This window comes from Cavia porcellus, unplaced genomic scaffold (genome assembly GCF_034190915.1).
Source record: "Cavia porcellus strain 051 isolate PalLab524CR breed Dunkin Hartley unplaced genomic scaffold, mCavPor4.1 scaffold_21, whole genome shotgun sequence".
Classification (NCBI taxonomy): domain Eukaryota; kingdom Metazoa; phylum Chordata; class Mammalia; order Rodentia; family Caviidae; genus Cavia; species Cavia porcellus.
Window position 1 is genome coordinate 28,214,285 of NW_026947504.1, and position 22,374 is coordinate 28,236,658.

The 22,374-nt window shown below is 39.7% G+C and overlaps 1 protein-coding gene across 6 annotated transcripts in view; it reads right to left on the reverse strand.

Annotated features, from left to right (window-relative positions):
- Positions 1 to 19,896, reverse strand: part of Cenpj (centromere protein J) — a 59,762-nt gene extending 39,866 nt beyond the window's left edge. For 5 of the 6 annotated variants that reach the window (XR_010041709.1, XM_063232468.1, XM_023560479.2 and 2 more), the window contains exons 1-7: positions 19,776 to 19,896; positions 15,244 to 15,752; positions 14,612 to 14,735; positions 5,046 to 5,333; positions 3,476 to 3,584; positions 2,357 to 2,459; positions 613 to 2,230 (exon numbers count right to left, since the gene is read on the reverse strand). Coding sequence is in view for 5 of the 6 variants with exons in the window: in XM_063232468.1 (XP_063088538.1) it covers positions 613 to 2,230; positions 2,357 to 2,459; positions 3,476 to 3,584; positions 5,046 to 5,333; positions 14,612 to 14,735; positions 15,244 to 15,684 (2,683 nt within the window). In the remaining variant the exon portion in view is untranslated. The remainder of the gene's footprint in view (positions 1 to 612; positions 2,231 to 2,356; positions 2,460 to 3,475; positions 3,585 to 5,045; positions 5,334 to 14,611; positions 14,736 to 15,243; positions 15,753 to 19,775) is intronic. The other variant, XM_013141165.3, reaches the window with a different exon arrangement.
- Between the last annotated feature and the right edge of the window lie 2,478 nt (positions 19,897 to 22,374).

Below are 22,374 nucleotides of genomic sequence, written 5' to 3' on the forward strand. Positions count from 1 at the left end.
TATATAGTATTTATAGGGCTCAATACTATTGCTGCTGGGAATAAAGGAAACAACTGTCCAGTCTGCCTTCTTGCTCAGGTTTGATAAATTAATGCATGAAGTGGTAAAGACTTGAAACAGATAGGTATGGTGGTGAACACCTGAAATCCCAGCATTCTGGGAAGTTGAGACAGGAGGATGGCTTCATTCAAACTCAGCCTGGGCAACTTAAGAGATTTAGCAACCTTGTCTTAAATTTAAAAATTAAAACTGGGGATGTAGCTCAGGGCAAAGGTCCTCTTCAATCCCCAGAACTAAAGAAAAAAAAAAGAAGGGAGAAAAAAAGAAAAGGAAAGAAGCCAGACAACAAGCCAAGGGTTGGGAATGTAACTCAGTAGAAAATGTACTTCCTTACTATCAATGAGGTCCTGGATTCAGTCCCAAGTACCACCAAGATAAAGGAAAAAAGGAATCTCACAGAACAGTTCATTTGCATCTCTTTATAAATTTTTACAAGTCACCCACAAATTTAATTTCTACTGAGCAACAATGTTAGAATTTAAACACTCTGACAACACCCTGGTAAAATGTTAAATTTGTAACATTCTAATAGTATTTTATGCGCTGACTCACCAGATGGTTGGTCTTGGCTCATATTTAACTTGGGCTCATTTCCCAAGTGTGAATCTGATTCTGATTGCAGTTTCAAAGAAGGGAAGAATTGCATCATCAGATCTGATGTGGGAGGGGGACTTGTGCTCCTGTTAGCCTGGCTTAGGACTTCTCCTTTCATGACTGGAACAACTTTCCTTTTTATTGTTTTATCCAAGAAACAGACACCACTGTTAGAATAGCCTACGTGGGGTACCCCATAAAAGACTTCATCCCCAAGATTAACATCATTTTTACATGAATTCTCTTCGGGGTCAGTCCAAGATCTTTCATCATCAAAGTCAATCTGACTCACACTTGGCAACAAGGGTCTTCTTGAAGGTTCAGACACTTTTGTTTTCATGCCTTCTGTTACAACAGACTCATCGCTGCTATAATCTTTATCAGATAAGTCCAGGTCAACATCTCTCCTATTATCTTGAGTTCTGGTGTCCCTGAAAGGTCCCTTGCCATGACAGATCTGAGGACTATCCTCTTTACTGATGAAACCTCCCTCTCTGTCCTCCATGGGTGGCTTTATGGTAACATCAAGCTGCTCCTCAGAGTCAGTGCTGCTGTCACTATTCCTAACACTTTCACCATCACTCACATTCCACAGCATTTGACCTTCACAAGAGCCTGTTTGGAAGGTTTTGCCATTGATTTTGCAAGACAGTTCCTTCAATTCATCAGGTAAGGATGCAGAGGCCAGTGGTCCAGCTCTGACCTCACACTCACTCTTATTTTCACAGGCAGGGCTGGGGTCTGGATCCTCATTGCAGTCACGCTTAGCACTGAGATCCACCAGATGTGTCTCCTGCTGCACAGCTTTGACAGGGGTTGAAGACATCCGGTGACCTTTGTGGGCCTGCTGATCCCTTTCTAAGATTTTCAGTACAAATGAGGAATTACTAGAAAATGAAATTTCCTCAGCAGCTTTTTCTAAAAATAAAAATTCATCTAACTCCAAATTTTCTTTTTCCTTTTCTTGTTCCCAATTCTCTAATTTTTTCTGAAAAGAAATGTCAAAAGAAGAGACCAGCTCCTTCCCAGTCTCACTTGTGGGACTCTTAGAAGCCAAACAGCCAACAGGCCCAGTTGGTAGACATGGTCTGTCTTTCCCCCGCGTCTTGTTCCACACACTGCAACCAGCATCACAGGGCTTTGTGCACTCTGGTACATTTTCTTTGTTAGAGTCAACTTTTTTTTCTAACTTGATCTGCTCTCTAAATTGTCCGTTACATTTCTTCTCTGTCTGTATTTTCGATCCTGATGGAGAGACATTTTTTCTACTATTGCTCTTAGGCACTTTTGGCTTCTGATTGTGTGTGACAGAACCGAACTTGGTTCTAGTTTTATTCTCCTTTTTAACAGTACAGTTCTCTGAACACGGTTCTTTATTTATAAGCGCAGTTTTCCGCTGGAATAGCTGTCTATCTACTTTAAACAGAGATTGATCCTCTAAGGCATTCTGATTAGTTCCTAATTTACTTTCTTTCCCTTTTTGAAGCTTAGATTTATTGTTAATAAACCTAGCTAAACCTTCTCCTCGTTTTAAGAATGGTTGTTTGGGTTTTGCTTTCAATTGTCCCTCTGCTTCCTAAAGTAAAAGAACAATATTTGAATTAATTCTGGTATATCAATGTAATCTCAAAGTTACTTTTGAAGCTAATTATAACTATATACAACTTTAGAATAATTTAATCAAAACCATTCAAACACTTACCCTGAGCTGTTTTTGTTTAAGTGCTTGTTCATCCAACTGAATTTGTTCTTCTAAGTAGTCTTCAAATGTCTGTTTCCTTTCTCTAATGACAGCTTTAATAGGTCTAACATAAAAAAAAATTTGATGTGAAACTCTAAGTGTGGATATTTTACACTCAGTATTACTCAAATACCCCTAATAACATGAAGAACTAACCTTTTTGAAAGTTAAGGGACAAAGTCTGGGGTATAGCTCAATGACAGAATGTGCACTTAGCATTTACAGGACCCTGGGTTTGATCCACAGCATCAAGACAAAATGTAAAAAACTCAAAGTCAAGGACCTCCTTTTTATATTCTCTTTTGAGAATCTAATGAAAGCTATAATCCCCACAACCTCACAAAATACATAAATATGTAACTCTCTGTACATGATTTGGGGCACTTTTATCAGTATTAAAAATTAAACCCAGAGCCTTTTTAATTTGGACATATTAGTTACACAACCTGGGAATTTCATTTTGGCATATTCATACATTTATGTAACCTACTTTGATCATTTCTACACCACCAAAATACATATCTATTTTTTTAAATTAAGAAAGATCCTTAACAATTTAAGTAAAGTCACAATCAAAAGTCATTTTACTTATACTATGACATATAATATTTCAAATACTTAGGGAAATAATAAGCCTTTTTTTTTAAAATCAGTAATGGTGGGCGAACTCATGACTGTGTGCTTGCTAAGCAGGCACTTATGCCACTGAGCTAAATCCCCAGCCCGTTAATAAATGTATTTAAAACATAAGACAGACACTCACCTTTGCTGTAACTCATTTCTATTACTTAAATAATGAAATTGTAATTTATAAGTGACACCAAATGTGAGATTCTAATATCTATTATTTCTCTTCTCCACAACAAATTTTAACCATAAAAGAGATCAATCTTACCTTGATGTTTCTCCTAAGTGAGAAAGTTTGCTTAGTGCTTCTAATATAGTGTCAGAGCTATTGAACTGATCCATCTCCTAACCTTTTTCTGATACTGACAGCATATGACAGGGGTTTTATTAACAATCTTATACTTAAGATGCACATTCAAGTGAAAACAAGAAAAATACAGGTCACAACAATACCGTTCTTCAATATTAACCACTTCTGAGGAATCACCAATTTTTTTTAAGTTAGTATCATTCCTTTCCTGAATCTGTTCTGTCGTTTTCTCCAGTGGTAAAATACTTTCTCCTAGGATAAAAATTAGGAACAATTTAGTTTTTTGAAAAGTAGATTAAAATATGAAAATTTTATAAGTTATCATGCTTTTTAAAATTTTAAACTATATATATATATATATATAGTTTGTACTTATCAATCTTTGGTAAATATATATATGTATTCTTTTTTAATTGGTACCAGGGATCGAACTCACGACCTTCTGCTTGCAAGGCAGATGCTTATGCCACTGAGCTAAATCCCCAGCACCAAAAAATATTTTTAAAAATATTTAGAAGACATTTCTGTTAAAATGGAAGTTCCAAATAGATCTGAATATTAATTATTAATTCCCTTAGTTATAATAATGGTGTTCTGGCTATAAGTAGTAATGTTCTAATTTTTCTTTATATATGCTAAAATACTTGAAATGAAGTAACATGATCACTGCACAGTATTTTTAATTAAAGAGTTGAGAAAATACTTTAAAGAACTATGTTGTTTTAAAAAGAAGACAAACGGGGCTGGGGATTTAGCTCAGCAGCATAAGCGCCTGCCTTGCAAGCAAGCAGTCCTGAGTTCGATCCCTGGTACCGATAAAAATTTTTAAAAAAAGACAAAAGTTTTCCATGTAGACAGATTCCTCTAAGTTAGAAATAAAATACAAAGGTATTCCATCATAAATGAAAACTAGAGATACCTTTTGTTACATTATTTGTATTTTTCTGTAACATAACTCAAAAGCAACATGATGACACACTAAAATTAAACTTTAAAAACACTGACCTAGCACAAAGAATATTAAACACTGGGGCACTGGGGCAGGGGATTTAGCTCAGCGGCATAAGTCCTGCTAGGCAAGTGTGAGGTCATGAGTTCAATCCCCAGTATCAAAAAAAAAAAAAAAGAATATTAACACTGATACATTATTTGAAGGTTAGCATATTGAGGGCAAGTTTTATAATATGGTTATATATATGATTAATTAATATATAAAACACATAGAATATTGCAAGAAATTTCCATACTGAGTAAAAGAACAAAATACCATTGTACAACATGAATACAACAATGTAAAGGAAGAGGAAGGGAAAAAGGAACTAAGACTCAAAAAAAATTTTTCTTTACAAAGACTACATAACCAGGGATGGTGGTACGTATCTATTGTCACAGATACTTGGGAGCCAAAGGCCCGGAATCCCTTGGGCCTAGGAGTTTCAGCTCTCAAAAAAAAACAGGATAGTATATGGTAACGTGATGCACCCTTTATTAGAAAATATGCTACCTAAAGTCAGCATGAGCATCACAACTGTTCTTGGAACATCAAAATGTGAGCACAACCATGGTTTCGGTCCAGGCTCAGTAGCCATGCAAGACTTAAGAATGAAGGATGTTACAATGAAGACCATGGAGAAATGGAAAAACACAGAAAGACCAGCTCGTCTTATAATGGCTTGTAGTTAGGTTAGAACAGAAGACATGCCAGGAACTCACCTATAGGGTTGTCTTCCTTCAAATCATATTTTTTCACAATTGCTTCTTGATATTGTGACTCAAAAAACAAATTGGGAGAAGACCTTTTTGAAGCTGGAACAAAATCATGAGGAGTAGCTTTACACAAGTTATTCTGTTCATCGAATGAAATGTTGGAAGAATGCAGCTTTTCTTGGGTTTGATTTGGGTAGACATATGATGGCAAGAAGGGTGTTGCTTTCTCTCTGGCTGGTGTACTTCCAGGAGATCTGTACTTCTGACTGTCATCATCAGGCAGCAAGGTAAAACCTTACAATTAAGAAAAATCAACCAAGCTGATGCCTTCCAACAACATTCTCTTCTGCCAAGTAATAACCTCCACCCCACAAAGAACTCTCAAAAAGGGTAAAAGTATTTTTTCCTCTGTGTTAGGAAATAATCTTTAACAAAATAAGGACATTGTGAAACTACAAAACCGGGACTGGGGATTTAGCTCAGCAACATAAGTGCCTGCCTTGCAAGCGGACAGTTGAGTTCGCATTAAGGATACACTGATAATCTACTTCCTAGACAGACTGTGTGTACACAGCACAGCTACAGCATACCTAACTCCAAAAGACACCACTCCCGTCCTGTCTGTGAGGTTGAGTTTGAAGCTGTCAATTTTGTAATCTTTGACACACAGCTCCACAGAGAGGAAATGCAGTTACACACACAATCGAGCCCTGATGACCAATAACTAACTGCCTGTAAAAGTATCACTACTTCCTTAAGATCATCTTAAAAACCATGGAATCCTTAGCTGGTAGATTTCAGTTTCTAAATTTCCTGTGTTACATTTTATCTATCTTGTTTCTTAAGTCTCTGCATTTGAATTAATCAGGTATACAGAAAGAAGGCTCTTCTGCTGTGTACTTCTAAGCTGCACTTAGCAGAAGCACACCAGCCACTTTGCCTGCTGCACCAGTCCCTGAAATCTGGCTAGCCCTCAACTTCCCAGGATGGCCTCAACTAAATCTGGAAGGGAAAACACAATGAGAAGTGTTTTATACAATCTCCGCTGCCACTTAGCACTTCTCCATCTCCAGCCCACAAACAAAACTAAAATTAGATGATGAATGTAATCATTATGTACTACAAACGAGCACTAACAAAAATTAAAATTAAAAACACTAGAATCAGGTAAGTCTTTACTGAACATAATAAGCTTTAACCTTCCTTCCTTTACAACAATTAACTTCCCCCAATCTAAATATTTGTGACCAATGGACATCAGCTTTGGCCTAAAGAGGTCTTTGACAAATATCCTGGAGTAGTGGTTTTCAAAGTATAGTCTTGAGGCCAGGAATTTAGCTCAGTGGCTTAAGCCCTTGCCTGGCAAGCGTGTGGTCATGAATTCGATCCCTGGGTCCAAAAAAAAAAGTATACTCTTAAAACTCCTTAAGAAACAACCTCTCAGTGTTATTTGTCTACTAGATCAAAATTATTTTCAGAAAATACATACTGATGGTATAAAAGCAACATGGAAAATTGCTAGTACCCTGGTAGTAAATCATTTTGCTTGTTAACAGCATGGAATCACAGTTAAGAAAAACTAGTCTGGCAACAGAGTGGCCCAAGCCTATAATCCCAGCTAATTAGGAGGCTGAGGGCAGGAGGACTGCAAGTTCAAGGCTAGCTTGAGTAATTCAGCAAGATCCTATCTCAAAATAAAAGTTTAAAAAGATGAGATGCAGCTTGGTGGTAAAGTGCTTCTTATGGTGTGCATAAGGCCCTGGGTTCAATCCCAGCCCTAAAAAAAGAAAAAAGAATATCTTAATGGGGCCCAGGATATGGCTCAGTGGCACAGCACCTGCCTGGTAAGCACAAGGTTCTGAGTTCAATTCCCAGTATGTTAAAAAAAATAAAAAAAAGAATCTTAATGAAGCAGCAAAAATTACTTTATTAAATCTCAACCCTTAGCCAGGTATAGTGACATACACCTATAATCCTAGCACTCAACGGCTGAGGCAGGGAGAATGCCACAAGTTTGAAACCAACCGGCTACATACAGTGAGACCCTGACTCAAAAAACCAAAACAGGAAGATCTCAACCTGATTACATGCCTTTTGCGGTACACTTTTGTCACTTAGCTGCTGGCTCAACTACTCACTTCTTTCAAGGAATACCATTTTCAGTTTTAAAAAAAAAAAAAAAGATAAACTGATTATTTCAACTTTGTTACTTTGCAGGTATTTTTCTCTTTTTGAGAAAACGAGGACTGGGGATTTAGCTCAACAGCATAAGTGCCTGCCTTGCAAACATGCAATAGTGAGTTTGATCCCCAGTACAAAAAAAAAGCACTAGTGAAACATTTATTGCAAGGAAAATAATTTGTTGCCAACGATAAAATTTGAACTTTCAAATAAATATGAGGATTCTGGAAAATACAGCTCATACTATAAATGTTACAGCTTTACAGTATTTCAAGATTCTAAGGTAAGAGGGTGGTGACAGTAATGAGTATTATTTTTCAGACTGTTCAATAAAATGTCTATTTTGAAGACCTATACAACTCAGTAAATCATTATTTTCCAGTGAACAATGTGGGCCAAGTACCTCAAAGGTGAACACTTGCCTACCTTGTACAGGGCCTATATTCTATCCCTAGCATTAAAAAAAAAAAAAAAAAAAAAACGATCAATGAACCAAATAATGAATGATAAAATCCCCTGAAAATGTTACAATACCAAAAGGCAGGTGTAGGGCCAGGGATTTAGCTCAACGGCATAACCCCCTGACAAGCATGAGGTTCTAAGTTAGATCCCCAGTACCAACAAAAAAAAAAAAAAAAAAAAAACATCAAAAGGAACAAAAACAAAAGGCAGGTGTAGCAACTTATGCCTATAATCCCAGCATCTGGAAGGCTGAGGCAGGCAGACTATGAGTTTCAATGCCAGGCTCAGCTATACAGTAAGTCCCTGAAAACATCTGAGTTGTAAACTTTCATAGATACCAACGGACTTCACACCACATACACTGGTAGATGTGAACAAATAACAAACTGTGGAAGTAATTCATGTGTCTGCAGGACACTGTCACAATCGTGTGCTATGTGTTCATTGTACAGTGCTCAATCAAGAGCTCCAGACGTCCAGAAGCAAAAGGAAAAGCAGCAATGATGTGGAGGGGATGCTAGGAAGTACAAAGATTTTTTGTCAGACTTACAAACAAATCCAACTTAAGAATAGTCTCCCAAAATGGAACTCATTTATAAGCTAGGGACTTACTGTCTCAAAATACAACAAATAAACCAAAAATAGTCAAGTCATTCAATGTTAAACATTTTAATAGGGTAAAAAAATTAATACGTTTTCAAATTTTAAACTGCCTAACAGTAACCACTAAGAAATAGCCAAATGTAGGGAGGATGAGGGGATGCAAGAAGCCCTAACACCATAAATAAATTATCACTTGTACAGTTAAAATACAATAGCAAAGGATAATAATCATGACTACCTGAAAGACTATTAAAATACTCTTTGCCTGTAGTTCCACCTACTCAACAGACTAAGGCAGAGAGGATGATAAATTCAAGGCCCTGTTTCGACAGAAAATAAAAATTCTGATGTAACTCAGTAAAAAAGTGTTTGCCTCTGTGTTGGGAGCCGCGGCCGAGCCCGGTCGCCTTACTTGGCGGACGTGAGGCCTGTAAGAAAGAGCAAAGCCTGAGCTAGATTACCCCTCCCATCGAGTGTGCTAAGATGGCGCTTATCTCCTGCTTCCTGCTTGGTAAACAACCCGCTCTGTAAGATAGTCTGCCTAGCAACAACTGATGTTAGCCAATCAGCCCGCATCGCGCGCTTTGAACTGATTGGCCACTGTGACCCTATAAAAGTGAGTGCCTCTCCCGCCACGAGAGAAGAAGCACGGAAGGAGCCGCGGAGAGCGGACCGGTAGAGGCTTCGGGACAGACTGTAGAGAAGAAGCACGGAAGGAGCCGCGGAGAGCGGACCGGTAGAGGCTTCGGGACAGACTGTAGAGAAAGAAGCACGGAAGGAGCCGCGGAGAGCGGACCGGTAGAGGCTTTGGGGCAGACTGTATAAGGAGAGAATAAAGAAAAGCCTGACCACCGCCAGATATTGTTGCGTGTTCTTCCTGCCGGCCGGGAGCGACACCGACACCTCTGGAGCGCAAAAGCCTGACTTTGATCATGCTTATACTGCACAAGAGGCAAAAAGAAAGCTGGGAATGTACCTTGTTGGTAGAGCATGGATGAGGTTCTGGGTTTTATCCCTAGTACTGAAAAAGTAAAATAAAATATTTCTAGTTTTGCTTAAATTTTTTCACATAATTTAACCAAACCAAGATAATTCAAGATAAGCTGAATATAAAAGTAGGTATGAGAATCTATCTACTGAGTTCTTTTAAACCAGAAGTTAAAAATAATTCTAGCTGAGCATGGTGACGCATGCCTATAATCCCAGCACTTGGGAGACTGAGGCAGGAGGATCATTGCAAGGTGAAGCCCAGCCTGGGCAACACAGTGATTTCAAGAGTAGCCTGTACAACACAGTGAGAATCTGTCTAAAAAATGAAAAAACTAAAGTATAAAATAATATCTTCCTCATTTTTTTTGCACTAGGAACAATTTTTCATTCAAAATCTTATTTTATGCATGCAACTAGTGCATTATTTCTACTGAGTTTTTAAACATCTTACTTTTAATTTCTAGTAGAATAACTTGTTGATAAATATAGCATCTACTACAGTTCTTTAGGGTCTTCAGTAATTTTTAAGAGGGGCCAGGGGTTTACCTCAGCGGCACAAGCATTTGCTTAGCAAGTGTAAGGTCATGAGATCTCTGGCACCAAAAAAATAAATAAATAATAACAATAATTTTTTTAAGAATACTAAGGAGTCTGAGACTAAAAAATTTGGCAATACACCATATTAACAAAACCAACGACAAAAATCATATGATCATCTCAATAGATGCAGAAAAAGCTTTTGACAAAGTTCACCACCCATTTATGATAAAAACCCTACAAAAAATTGGAATAGATGGTCTTCACCTCAATCTGATAAAAACCATCTTGGACAAGCCAAAAGCCAACATCATACTAAATGAACAAAAATTAAAAGCTTTCACTATAAAATCAGGAATAAGACAAGATGTCCACTGTCTTCACTCTTATTCACCATAGTCCTGGAAACTTTAGCAGGAACAATTAACAAAACAGAGAAATAAAAGCAATAAAGATAGGAAAGAAAATTAAACTATCGTTATTTGCAGTTAATATGATACGCTACACAGAAGACCCCAAAAACTTCACTAAAAAACTAGTAGATTTAATAACCAAATTCATCAGTGTAGCTGGTTACAAAGTCAACCACTCATGGGGCTGGAGATTTAGCTCAGCGGCATAAGCACCTGCCTTGCAAGGGGTTCGATCCCCAGTACTGATAAAAAGGAAAAAGACAAACAAAAACGAAGTCAACCACTCAAAAATCAATAGTCTTCTTGTTCACGAATAACAAACTCAATGAGTGAGAAATCAGGGAAACAACACCTTTCACAACAGCATCCAAAAAATGAAATACCTAGGAATCAATCTAACAAAGGAAGTAAAAGACCTCTACATTGAAAACTATAGTACTCTTGGGGCTGGAGATTTAGCTCAGCAGCGTAAGCACCTGCCTTGCAAGCAGGCGGTCAGGAGTTCGACCCCGGGTACAAAAAAAAAAACTATAGTACTCTGAAAAGGGAGATTGAAGAGGTTATTAGAAAATGGAGAGAAATGGCTCTTGGTTTGGAAAAACCAATATAGTGAAAATGGCCATGCTTCCAAAACTGTTACACAGATTCAGTGCAATCCCAATCAAAATTCCAACAGCATATCTCACAGAACTAGGGAAAAAAAATCCTAAAATTCATCTGGATCCAGAAGTGATCTAGCAAAAGCAATCGTGAGTAACAAAGCCAGGCATGGGGCAAAACAGTCCCTGACTTGAAATTACACTTTCAAGCTACTATGATAAAAACAGTACAGTACACACACACACACACACACACACACACACACATACACAAAACACCCAGACCTGAAGACCAATGGAGCAGATTAGAAGATGCAGAAACTACTCCAGATATACTAAGTTACCTTATCTTTGACAAAGGTGCTGAACACATTCATTGGAAGAAAGATGGCCTCTTTAACAAATGATGCTGGAAAAACTGGCTCCACACATGCAAAAGATTAAAAGTGGACCCATCTCTCTCACCACATAACTAAGTTAAATCAGAATAGATCAAAGATCTTAAAACAGAAACATTCAATCTGCTGGAAGATAGGACATATCTTGAAAACATCAGTGTAGCAAAGATTTTACAAACAAAACCCTAACTGCACAGGAACTACCACAAAGAATCAACAAGTGAGATCTCACTCTAGTGAAAAGCAAGAGAAACCACCAACAACAGAGTGAAGAGACAACCCATAACGTGGAAAAAAATGTTTGCCAGCTGTTCCTCAGACAAAGGATTACTATCACGAATTCAAACGGGGTTTAGCTCAGCGGTATAAGTGCCCACCTGGCAAGCACAAGGTTGTGAGTTCCACCCCTGGCACCAAAAAAAAAAAAAAATTCAAACAAAAAATTCAGTCCTCCCAGATTTAAAGACCCAATTCAAAACAGGCATCTGAGATGAATATACCCTTCTCATGAAGGAATACAAACAGCAAATATATATGTGGAAAATGTTCAACATCTCTGCTCACCGGAGAGATGCAAATTAAAAAAACACTGAGGTTCCACCTCATCCCAGAAAGAATGGATATTATCAAGAAATCAAGCAATAACAAATGCTGGAGTGTCTGTGGGGAAAAAGGAACACTTCTCCACTGTTACTGGGAATGCAGACTAGCGCAGCCACTGTGGAGGTCAGTCTGGAGATTCCTCAGGAAACTAGGATTAAGTCCCATTTGATCCTGTTATTCCTTTTCTGGACATCTTCCAAAAAGAATTAAAAACATCATACCACTGTAACATAGGTGTACCCGTGTTTATAGCAGCACAGTTTGTAATACCCAGCTCTTGGAAACAACCTAAATGCCTACTGACTGAGGAATGGATAAAAAAGATGTGGTATTTTTATATGATGGAGTACTACGCAGCCACAAAAAAGGATAGACTGGAGACTTACAGATAATTAGATGCAACTTGAGAACATACTTATTAATGGAATAAGACACACATGTGCAAACATGTTTCATTAGTGTGAAAAGCTGAAAGAAAAACATATGTGTATGTGTATGTATATAAAAATAGTTAAGACGGTTATACTACTGATTTCTCTGAGTTCACTGAAAAGAAAGAATTGTGCTGGTATTATTTGGATAACTTAATGTAGATGTCTTGTGCTCTGGGAGAACAATTTGGGGATGACAATGTACAATGTATGTACCACTGATGCACCAATTGTTTTGAAATTTTGTTGTAGTTTTTTCTCTTCTTCTTCCTTTTTATCCTTAAAATAAAATGGATTTGGGGAAAAAAAAAATTTGAAACCAGTGCCCTAAAGCCAAGTACTCCATAACTAAATGAGGCCAATTCTCCAACCATATTATAACTCTGAAATCTGCTACCCTATTACTACTATAGCACTATTTCTAGCGTCAAAACTATCACAGGCTGTTGTTTAGATCAGCAGTCTCCCAACTTTCTGGCCAAAAGGGTGGAGGGCAGGGTAAGATAGAATGGCTTCAGGATCACATTCTCATAAGCAGCTGGGAACCTGATTCCTCACATGCACAGCTCACAGTAGGGTGCGTGCTCCTAATGAGCATCTAAGGCTGCAGTGGACCTGACAAGGAGAGTGGCTGCAAACAGACAAAGCTTCATGGCCCCACAGCTGTCCTCCTGCTATGTGGCCCACGTCCTAAGCAGGAGTTGGGTACCCATGATTTAAACAATCTTCATTTATTTTACACATTCCATAAGGAAACCACAAACTCCCCAACTTTTGAAATACATCTGCTATGCTTCAAAATAAACATTCAGCACCACTGTTCATTTGTTACAATTTCTCACCACCACTCCACCCTTCTCCCACCCAGTTCACTCTGCACACTCATTTGCCAAGGTCTTGTCTCTTCCCTCAGTACTAGAGATGGAACCCAGGCCTCACACATGGCAGGTAAGCACTGCCACTGAGCTACATACAATCCAAATGTCTGTATTCTCAACTTGCAGCAAGGCCTCTAAACAAAATAAGCACTTTCTTAAAGTGTTGCCTCTTAAAAGCAGCACAAAGAAGCAAATATTCTAGTTCACTTTTTAAATGGGTAGACATAATTCATCTGCAATTCATCATCAGATGCAACAGGTCACAACTTTTTCTTAAATGACACAATTAAACAAAATAGAAAATATTCCCACTACAGTACATACCAGTGAATCCAATAAAGACTGGTAATATAAAATGTCTTTGTAGCTAAGCACAGTGACACACACCTGTGATTGCAGCATGCAGAAGGATGAGGCCAGAGGATCTTTGGGAGTTCAAGGCCAGACTGGGCTATACAATGAGCGCAATGCCAGTGTGAATTATATAGCAAGAGGTTTTTCTCAAAAAAAAAAAAAAAACAAAAGTTTCAAATCACTTTCAAATCACATGTCTTCCCTGATAAGCACTTGATTCTGTTAACCAACACAGCACACAACAGAAGCTGCCGTCTCCTACCCAGCCAACATTCTAGGTCTGGTTCTTCAATTGAACAGTGGCTTTTTACCTTTATGTCCCTCAAATTTTTATTCCTCAGGCTAGATACCCAGTAGCTCTAAGAAAATGTGCCTTTTATTTTATTGGGCTTTTATTTTGTGGTACTGGGGGTTTAAAGCAATGAACTACACTTCCAGCCCTTTCTAAACTTTTTTTAAGAGGGTCTTTTTGAGACAGGGTCTCCCTATGCAGTTCAGGCTGGTCTTGAGCTCATCTTGTAGCCCAAACTCACAAGGATCCTCCTGCTTTAACCTCCCAGAGTGCGCCAAACTCACAAGGATCCTCCTGCTTTCACCTCCCAGAGTGCTGGGACTACAGGCATGTGTACCATGTCCATCTTAAGTGTTTTTACTTTTTTTTTTTTTTTTTTTTTTTTTTTTGTCTTTTTCGTTTTTATCGGTACTAGGGATCGAACTCACAACTGCCTGCTTACAAGGCAGGCGCTTATGCCGCTGAGCTAAATCCCCAGCCCCAAGTGTTTTTACTTTTGAGACAGTTCTCACTAAGTTGCCTACGCTGGCCTCAAACTTGCAATTTTTCCTTCCTCAGTCTCTTTAATGACTGGGATTACATGCATGTACCATGAAGCCTGACTTTGCTGATAACAAATGCTAGCTGGAAGCATAGCTCAGGCCCTGGCACACACTCAGGTTCTATGTGCCAAACTCATATTATACCATGACCACGTCACACTTATATGACAGGCCCTGAAGATACTGGAATTTGCCAAATATGATACAGAAATGCTAGAAATAACAGCAGACCATTAAAGGTATGTAGGTAACTTTCTCTTACACTAACCAAAGGGCAAAGCAAACATACCTGGAAGCACACGCTGTCCAGACACCACGGTAAGCAGCTTCTCTTGCTCTTCCAAAAACCTCTGCAGCTGCTCTGACTGTTGCCTCCTCAGTTGTTCCTGCTTCCTCTGCTGTACTTCCTTCAGCTTTTTAAATATAAAATTATACTCATTAAACTAACTTTCTACTTCAGAGATCCCTGTTCCTTACATTTATCTTAATCTCTCCACCTCCTATGAAGTTTCAGGAGGATCCTCAGTAACTAAGTCTGCACTGAATCCCTACAATCCAGTTTCTTCTGAGGAAATGGTATCAGCTATCTCAACCAGAAAAAGGAAAGTCATATGAAACCTTTCAGTCTTACCAAAGGGTAGCTATAAAGACATTGTCAACTCTTTTTTCTCCTCTTATTTGATCAACCATTTCTAATCTAATTTTCTCAAATGAGGTAGTGACTTAAAAGACATGAAACCATGTTAAATGTTATACCTTACATATTAAATACATTTTGATGTTTCACACTAAAAAAAGTAAAATCTGGTATTTTGAGGCTTTCAGAGTAAAAGAAAAAAACAGGTGGTCAGAAATAAGAGACTTACAATCCCATAGCATCTTCAATCATGCTACTATGTTTTAGGCCAGATCCTATTATACCTGTTCAAGCTTTTTAAAAAGTGGATCTTTATAAAACACATCTTTAAAATCACCATCAAAACTGGGCATAAAGTCACTTTTGTTGTCTTTCTGATTTCCAGGGGTGTTCTGACATGCCACTATTTGTGGTTTCTTTTTAATTAAAGGCAAAATTCCACTGGCTTCTGATTTTTGTGACTGTAATTTATGAGGACTGCTAGATTCCAACTTCAGTTCTTCATGAAGTGAATCTTCTTCACTACTAAAGCTGAAACTATTTGAAAAACGTGTAGTTTTACTAAGAAAAGTAGAAGTATTTGTAGCTGTTTGCTTCTCTTCATCTGCTTCCAAAATAGGAAATCCACGATTTAATATGACTCCAGCACGAGAAGGATTGGTCATCCATTGGGTTAGAAAGTTCTGCCCACTGTTTAGTTCTGAAGAGGTTGGCATCAGAAACATTGCAGTCAGAAGACAAACATAGATATTTAAATGGTGGAAAAGCCAAAACAGCTATTGTTTTCCAATACCTGTAACACAAAAAGTATTATTTTGATATTCTAATATCCAAAACTAGCCCAAACCTCAACTGAGGACAAAAATTTCATTAATAGTAAAAAGTAAATACACAGCACACTTGTAATCTCAGCAGTTTGGAGGCTGAGGCAGGAGGATGGCTATGAGATTAAGGCCATCCTGGAGTCTGTAGTGAATTCAAAGCCACCTGAACTATATCACGAGACCCCGTGTGATAAAACAAAGAATCAAAAAATTAAATATACAAAAGACCTTAACCAGCAAAGTAGCTGGGTATTAATCCAAATGGTTGGTTTGGGTTTCTGTCACCAAGTATCCAAACTGAGTAATCAAAAACCTAAGATTGGGGCTGGGGATTTAGCTCAGTGGCATAAGCTCCTGCCTTACAAGCAGGCAGTCGTGAGTTCGATCCCCGGTACTGATAAAAGAAGGAAAACGACGGGGGCTGGGGATTTAGCTCAGCGGCATAAGCACCTGCCTTGTAAGCAGGCGGTTGTGAGTTCAATCCCGGGTACCGATAAAAAAAATTTTAAAAAAAACCTAAGATCACTTCTAATCTAATCATTCAATCTTTAATGATATACAAGTGCTAGATAGGTTAAGTAAATGGAGTCTAAGACACCTTCCAACTTAATCAATTAAAAAAAAAATTGTACTATCCATGTTCCATTTTACACTAAGTGTTTTCTTCTTTCTTTGCCCAATTATGGAATCTATTTTCTCCAAACCTTGGCAAAAAAGGCTGCAGCCATCACTAAGCAGTACCAATCTGCAGCTTTACACTGCTTCCCTACCCTTCCTCCCACCACCCATCTCACTCACTCAGTCCGGAACATCACTAATTTATTGTTTATCTCAAGTCTTAGTGGTATTTCAATTTTATATGCATACTCTACCAGCCAAGCTGTGAAATGCCTGGAAGATAACTATATATTTTCCATTGCCTAGCATCATGGAACAATGCCTAGCAGTTAGAAAGAACTGGATAAATACTTAGTAAAATTAAGTTTAAAATAAATCAGCAGGATATAATATTAAAATAAAAACAACAGCTTTCCAATACACCAGTAATGCATCCACTGAGACTGAAAGGAAAACAGCTTCAAAATAAAATAGTCAAAAGTTCAACCTGACCTAGGAAGTAAGACAGAGTCTCAAAAAACCTAAATAAATAAATCTTCACCTATTTTTCAAAATACATGATGAAGTTAAGGAGACTTTTGCTTCATTCTTAGAGCTCCCAGGAATCATTCTTCAGTAAGCATTTCACTCACTTGATCCCAATAAAAGTCACCACTTACAGAGCCATTGCCAAAGCCAAAGATAGTTCCAAGTGTTGTACAGTTTTGGAAACTGAACAATAAAACGCAGGGCTTTGCAAACCTGAACTGAATTACTAAGGTTACACTGGAGAGGTGGTGAGCACCAGAGAAAGAGCCTCTCCAGGACTTGGTGCCCAGACAACAAACACCAACATGAGGAAAACAAGGAGGGAAGAGGGCCCTGGCACCCAGAAGAATCTGAAGCAAGAACTGAAACAAGAACTGTGGGAGAGCAAAAAGAAAAACTTACAGAGGGAAGTGAAGCCCGGGGATATAGCTCAAGAGCATAAGCAGTACTGACAGGACTGGCAATACATACAAGATCCTGGTACCAAAAAAAAAGAAGAGGGTGGTGGCATCCACGCTTTCTCCCTGACTCTGGACTCACCACGTAGGAGGGGCAGCTTAAACCCGCAGAGACCAGGCACAGTGCCAGCCTTGCTAGCACAATGTCCTGATTATCATTTCCAGGACAAAAAAAAGTGATTACTGGAGACCACCACGGAGAAACACACCAAGGGAATGGACCAGTGAATGCAGCATAGTGCAGGGGCTGATTATCTGACGCTATTGTTATTGACAATTGCACCATTTTAGCCAAAGTGACCTAGCTGTTATAATCACTTATCTTCCTAGTATACCAAGACAGGGATTTCCTAATGGTTAACTAAAATTACTATAAGCCAGTGCCAAAGAATCAGAAGCTGGGGCAAAAAGGCAGCAATTTTCCCTTCTCAATAAATTGAAGAGTTAAGATCTTGCAATAGACTCATAACCCAAAAGCCAGCTACACGTGGAAGACATCTCTGAGAAGCAGTCATTTCCTAAGGGTTGGACACATTAGCAATAAAGCTACTCATCATAGGCAATTTATAAGCATCAACCCAGCAGTCAAACTAAAAAATAAAATAAAATAAATAAAAATGAGACAACACTTAAAACAAGATGCAACCCCAGACTTCCAGCTCAACAAAGGCAAAAAGCCACCCAGCTGGCCTCTCTGAAGTGCTAACAATGAAAAAAAACCAGATCAACAAGATTCCATGAAAAAATCAAATCAGAAATAATTTCTCTGATAACTACACAGATAGTAACCATAATGAAACACATGATTAGTGAATCTAGAGCAGATACAGATAAAAAGTAAAAACAAAAAATACAAGAGCTTAGGAAAATGATGGAAACCACGAATCCCCAACATAGAAAAGAAATTAAATCCATAAAACATATTCATAGATACACAGGAAATAAAATTACCACTGAAAGTATACACAGCAGAATGAGCCAATGAGAGAACAGAATCTCAGACACACAAAACAGGATTGTGGTTAGTGACTGTGAAAACAAAGACTTCTTAAAAATAGTAACTTGAGGATTTAGCTCAGTGGCATAAGCGCCCGCCTTGCAAGCGCGTGGTCGTGAGTTTGATCCCCGGTACCAATTTTAAAAAAAAATTTTTTTTAAATAATAACTTAAGATTCATCAGAGTCAATGAAAAAGCAGGAGATTGAGCAAATGACATTAAAATTAAACCTATTCAAGGGGCTAGGAATATAGCTCAGCAGAGTAAGTGCATGCTTGGCAAATTCAAGTACCTCAGTTCGATTCCCAGTATCAAAAAAAACTCTTCACAGGGGCCAGTAATTTAGCTGTTGCACATAAGCACCTGCCTAGTAAGCCTGAGGTCAAGAGTTCAATCCCCAGTACCAAAAAATAAAAACTCTGTTCACAGAAAACATCCGTGCTTCTTACTATCTACCCTTCATTCTGTTCTTTATTTTCACTCTGGCTTTCTCATGCAGGAGAAACAATGTGATATTTAAACTATATTTCACTTAACATTAAAACCCAAATTTTAAAAGGAGATAAACTACAAGGCCATTTTTTAACATAGGAAACGTCAAAAAAAGCCTGGTGTGGTGCTGCACACCTGTGATCCCAGCACTGGGGAGGCCAAGGCAGGACATCGCACGGAAGTTCAAGGCCCACCTGGGCTACACAGTGAATTCAAGTGCTGGCATTAAGATTACAAGTATGCGCCACTACACCTGGCTAAGAAACCTGTTTTGTTCTGTTTTGTTTTGTTTTCTAGTATGGAAACCTCCGGTCAGGTGTGGTTTTGAACACCAGTAATGTCAGCATTCGGGATCGCTGCGACTTCCAGGCCAGCCCGGGCTACAAAGTGAGGCAAAAGCTGACCTAATCTGCACAGTAAGACCCTCGAAAAGAAAAAGAGAGAGAGAAAGAACGAGAGCGAGCGAAAAGGAAGAGGAAAAAACCTCCGAAGCCTGCTGTGTGAAGGTTCTTTAAAGCAAGAGAAAGGAAAAGGCGGGCGTTGGCGGAGGAGTAAAGTGGACGCGGATGGCAAACTCCTGGCTATCCTCGGACCCGACAGTCTCCGAGGGGATCTGCCGGACGCGAGCAGGCGACAAGCCACGGCCCGCTCGGCCTCCGCAGAGGAGCCCAGACGACCCTGAGCGAGGCCACCCTCGGCCCTGCACCTCAGGCACAGAACGACACAGTCCCGAGCGCGAGTCCCAGGCGCCTCAGAGCCGAGCGGCCGCTTCCCGCGCTTCGGACATCTCAACGCCACCCCGCCCCGCGCCCCGCGCCCCGCAACCCGCACACGCGGAGCCGGAACCCCGCCGCACCACCCGCCCTCCAGCTCTTCTGCACCTCTCGCCCAGGATTTACCAGTTCGGTAAGCCTGCGCCAAGGTTTCCACTACAGCCTGCGGATACGTCGCCCTAGCGTTTACGAATGAGCCGCCAGAATCTGCCTGGCGAACGGAACCTGGCCCCCAGAAGGCCCCGCCCCGGAAGGCCCCACCCCCAGAAGGCCCCGCTCTACTCGTCCCGAGGACTCCAGGGAAATGTGGTTCCTGCTGTCCCCTCTGCGTTTGTGCACGGCCACCCTGGGCCCAATATAAACTACAACTACCGTCATGCCCCGCGACAGACGTTGCCTAGGGAAAGGACTCCGCACCGATTTTAGGCCAAAGCGCGGTACTGGGCTCCCTGGAGCGGGAGATGCTGCGGAAGCTAAGGATTTTAGGAGATCTAATTTCCCTAGATAACGGACGCTAGGGCTTTTGACACCTACGAAGGTTCGGGGAGTTCCCTTGGAAAAGCCGAGCTCCCTGGCCAAACAATCTAACCTGAATACCCACTTTAGCGAAGTTTTATTGTTCTGATCTTTGCTTTTCGCTTTGGCTGGATTCAGTTTACTGAACATTCCAAGTGTTTTTTGTTTTTTGGTTTTTTTGAATGGGAGAGGACTGGTCACACTGCTGGATAATGTGAAATCACTCCAGGGCTGGGCATGGTGATGTGCCCCTGAAATCTCTGCACTTGGGAAGATGAGGCAGGAGGAATGGCCTCCAATTCAAGGCCATCCTGAGCTACATACCAAGACTCTCAAAACAAAAGAAAGAATGAATGAATGCATCACACCAGAAAGTCATTAACCATCTTTTCTCAGATGGCTAGTCATTGGTTTGGCAGAGTTAAAACTGTTTTGGAATTAAAGAGGTTGAGTTCACATGCTAACTCCCCACAATGAATGTTATCATATACTACCAACATGTACTAATAAAAATTTAAAACTGAAAATATTTTGAGCACTAGTATAGATTTGAAGGGTTTGTTGTTTTTCCAATGCACTTTTTCAGAGGTGCAGACAAGGTCCCTTAGGAAGTTACAACTTTGTGGGATGTGATGGTGCATTCCTATAATCCCAGCACTTGGGAGGTTGAGCCAGAAGAATCCCTGTGAGCTGGAGGCCAGCCTGGACTACATAAATAAATTCAAGGCCCAGTCTGAACAACAGAGCTAAATCCTGTCTCAAGAAAAAAAAAAAAAAAAAAGAATTAAAAAGAAAAGAGAAAAAGAAAAAGTTACTGCCTTTAAGTTACTGCTTTTAAATTGTAGCTCTAGCTTTGTGTTTGTCTAAAAACAGTGAGCCAACTAAAACCTCTAAAGAAATCAAATGAAGTGCCATTTGTAACAGTTGGAGTAATGATTGAAAAAATTACAAATGGTTAAAGATAATTCCAGACATTTCCCACCACTTTGAGCCCCAAAGTGTGTTTTGCTTTCTACTTCAAAAATTATTCTTGGTAAGCGTAATTAGCTAGGTAAGGTGTCACATGCCTAAAATCCCAGGTACATGAAAGGCTGAGACAGGAAGATTGTACAAATCCTGCCTGGACAACTTAGTAATTTAGTGAGAACTTGTCTCAAATTTTTAAAAGAACTGGGGATGCCTGGGCATGGTGATGCACACCTGTAAATCCATGCCAGTACTTGCAAGGCTGAGACAGGAGAATCTCCCCAGAAGTTCAAGGTTGGCCAGAACTACATAGTGAGATACTGTTTCAAAAGAAAGAAACCAGAGGTCGATATAATACAGCTCCTTGTTTTTTTTGTTTGTTTTTTGTCTTTTTCATTTTTATTGGTACCGGGGATCGAACTCACAACCGCCTGCTTGCAAGGCAGGTGCTTATGCCACTGAGCTAAATCCCCAGCCCAATACAGCTCCTTGTAAAGGTCCTGGCTACACTTAGTGTGGCAGTGCACACCTATAATTCCAGCATTCACAGGAGACTGAGGCAGGAAGATTGCCCCAAGTTTGAGGCTAGAATGGGCTACATGGTGAGTTCAAGGGCACCTGAACTACAAAACAAGATTTTAAAAACACAAAATATTATTGTTTCTTTGAAGGCAAACATCCTCTACTTTCTATGCTTATACCTTATCCCTATGTTTATTCCATGTTGTACTGTATAGTACTGTTGTAGTCAGGGATTGCACAGAGAACAATTAGAATCAAGACCTGGAGTTTATAATATTTTTTAATGGCCACTGGGAGTCAACACAAGAAAATGCAGAAAATCTATTCGCAACACCAAAGACATAGAATATTTAGTCAAGGGCCTAAATCCCACCACAATGTCCTACATGAGTCCAGATGAAAACCCAGAGCTCATGACAATGCCTCCCATGAGTCCAACTGGAGGTCCAGAGCCTACAAGAAGGACTCATGCCAGTCTCTTTTACGGATCCATGCTGGGAAAGCCCAAAGGTCAGCAGTGGAAGCCAGAAAGTCTATGCCAGCGGGGTGAAGGAACTGAGCTGGTGGGATGAGGGTTCTATGCTGGAGCTGGGAAGTCACACTCACAACAAAAACTGGGGCTGTCCTAAAGGCACCACAGCCATCCTCAGTGACACAGAGGCCCTGAGCTCCTCCAACAACAAGCACAGTTGGGTACATCCCAGGAAGCCAACACAACGAG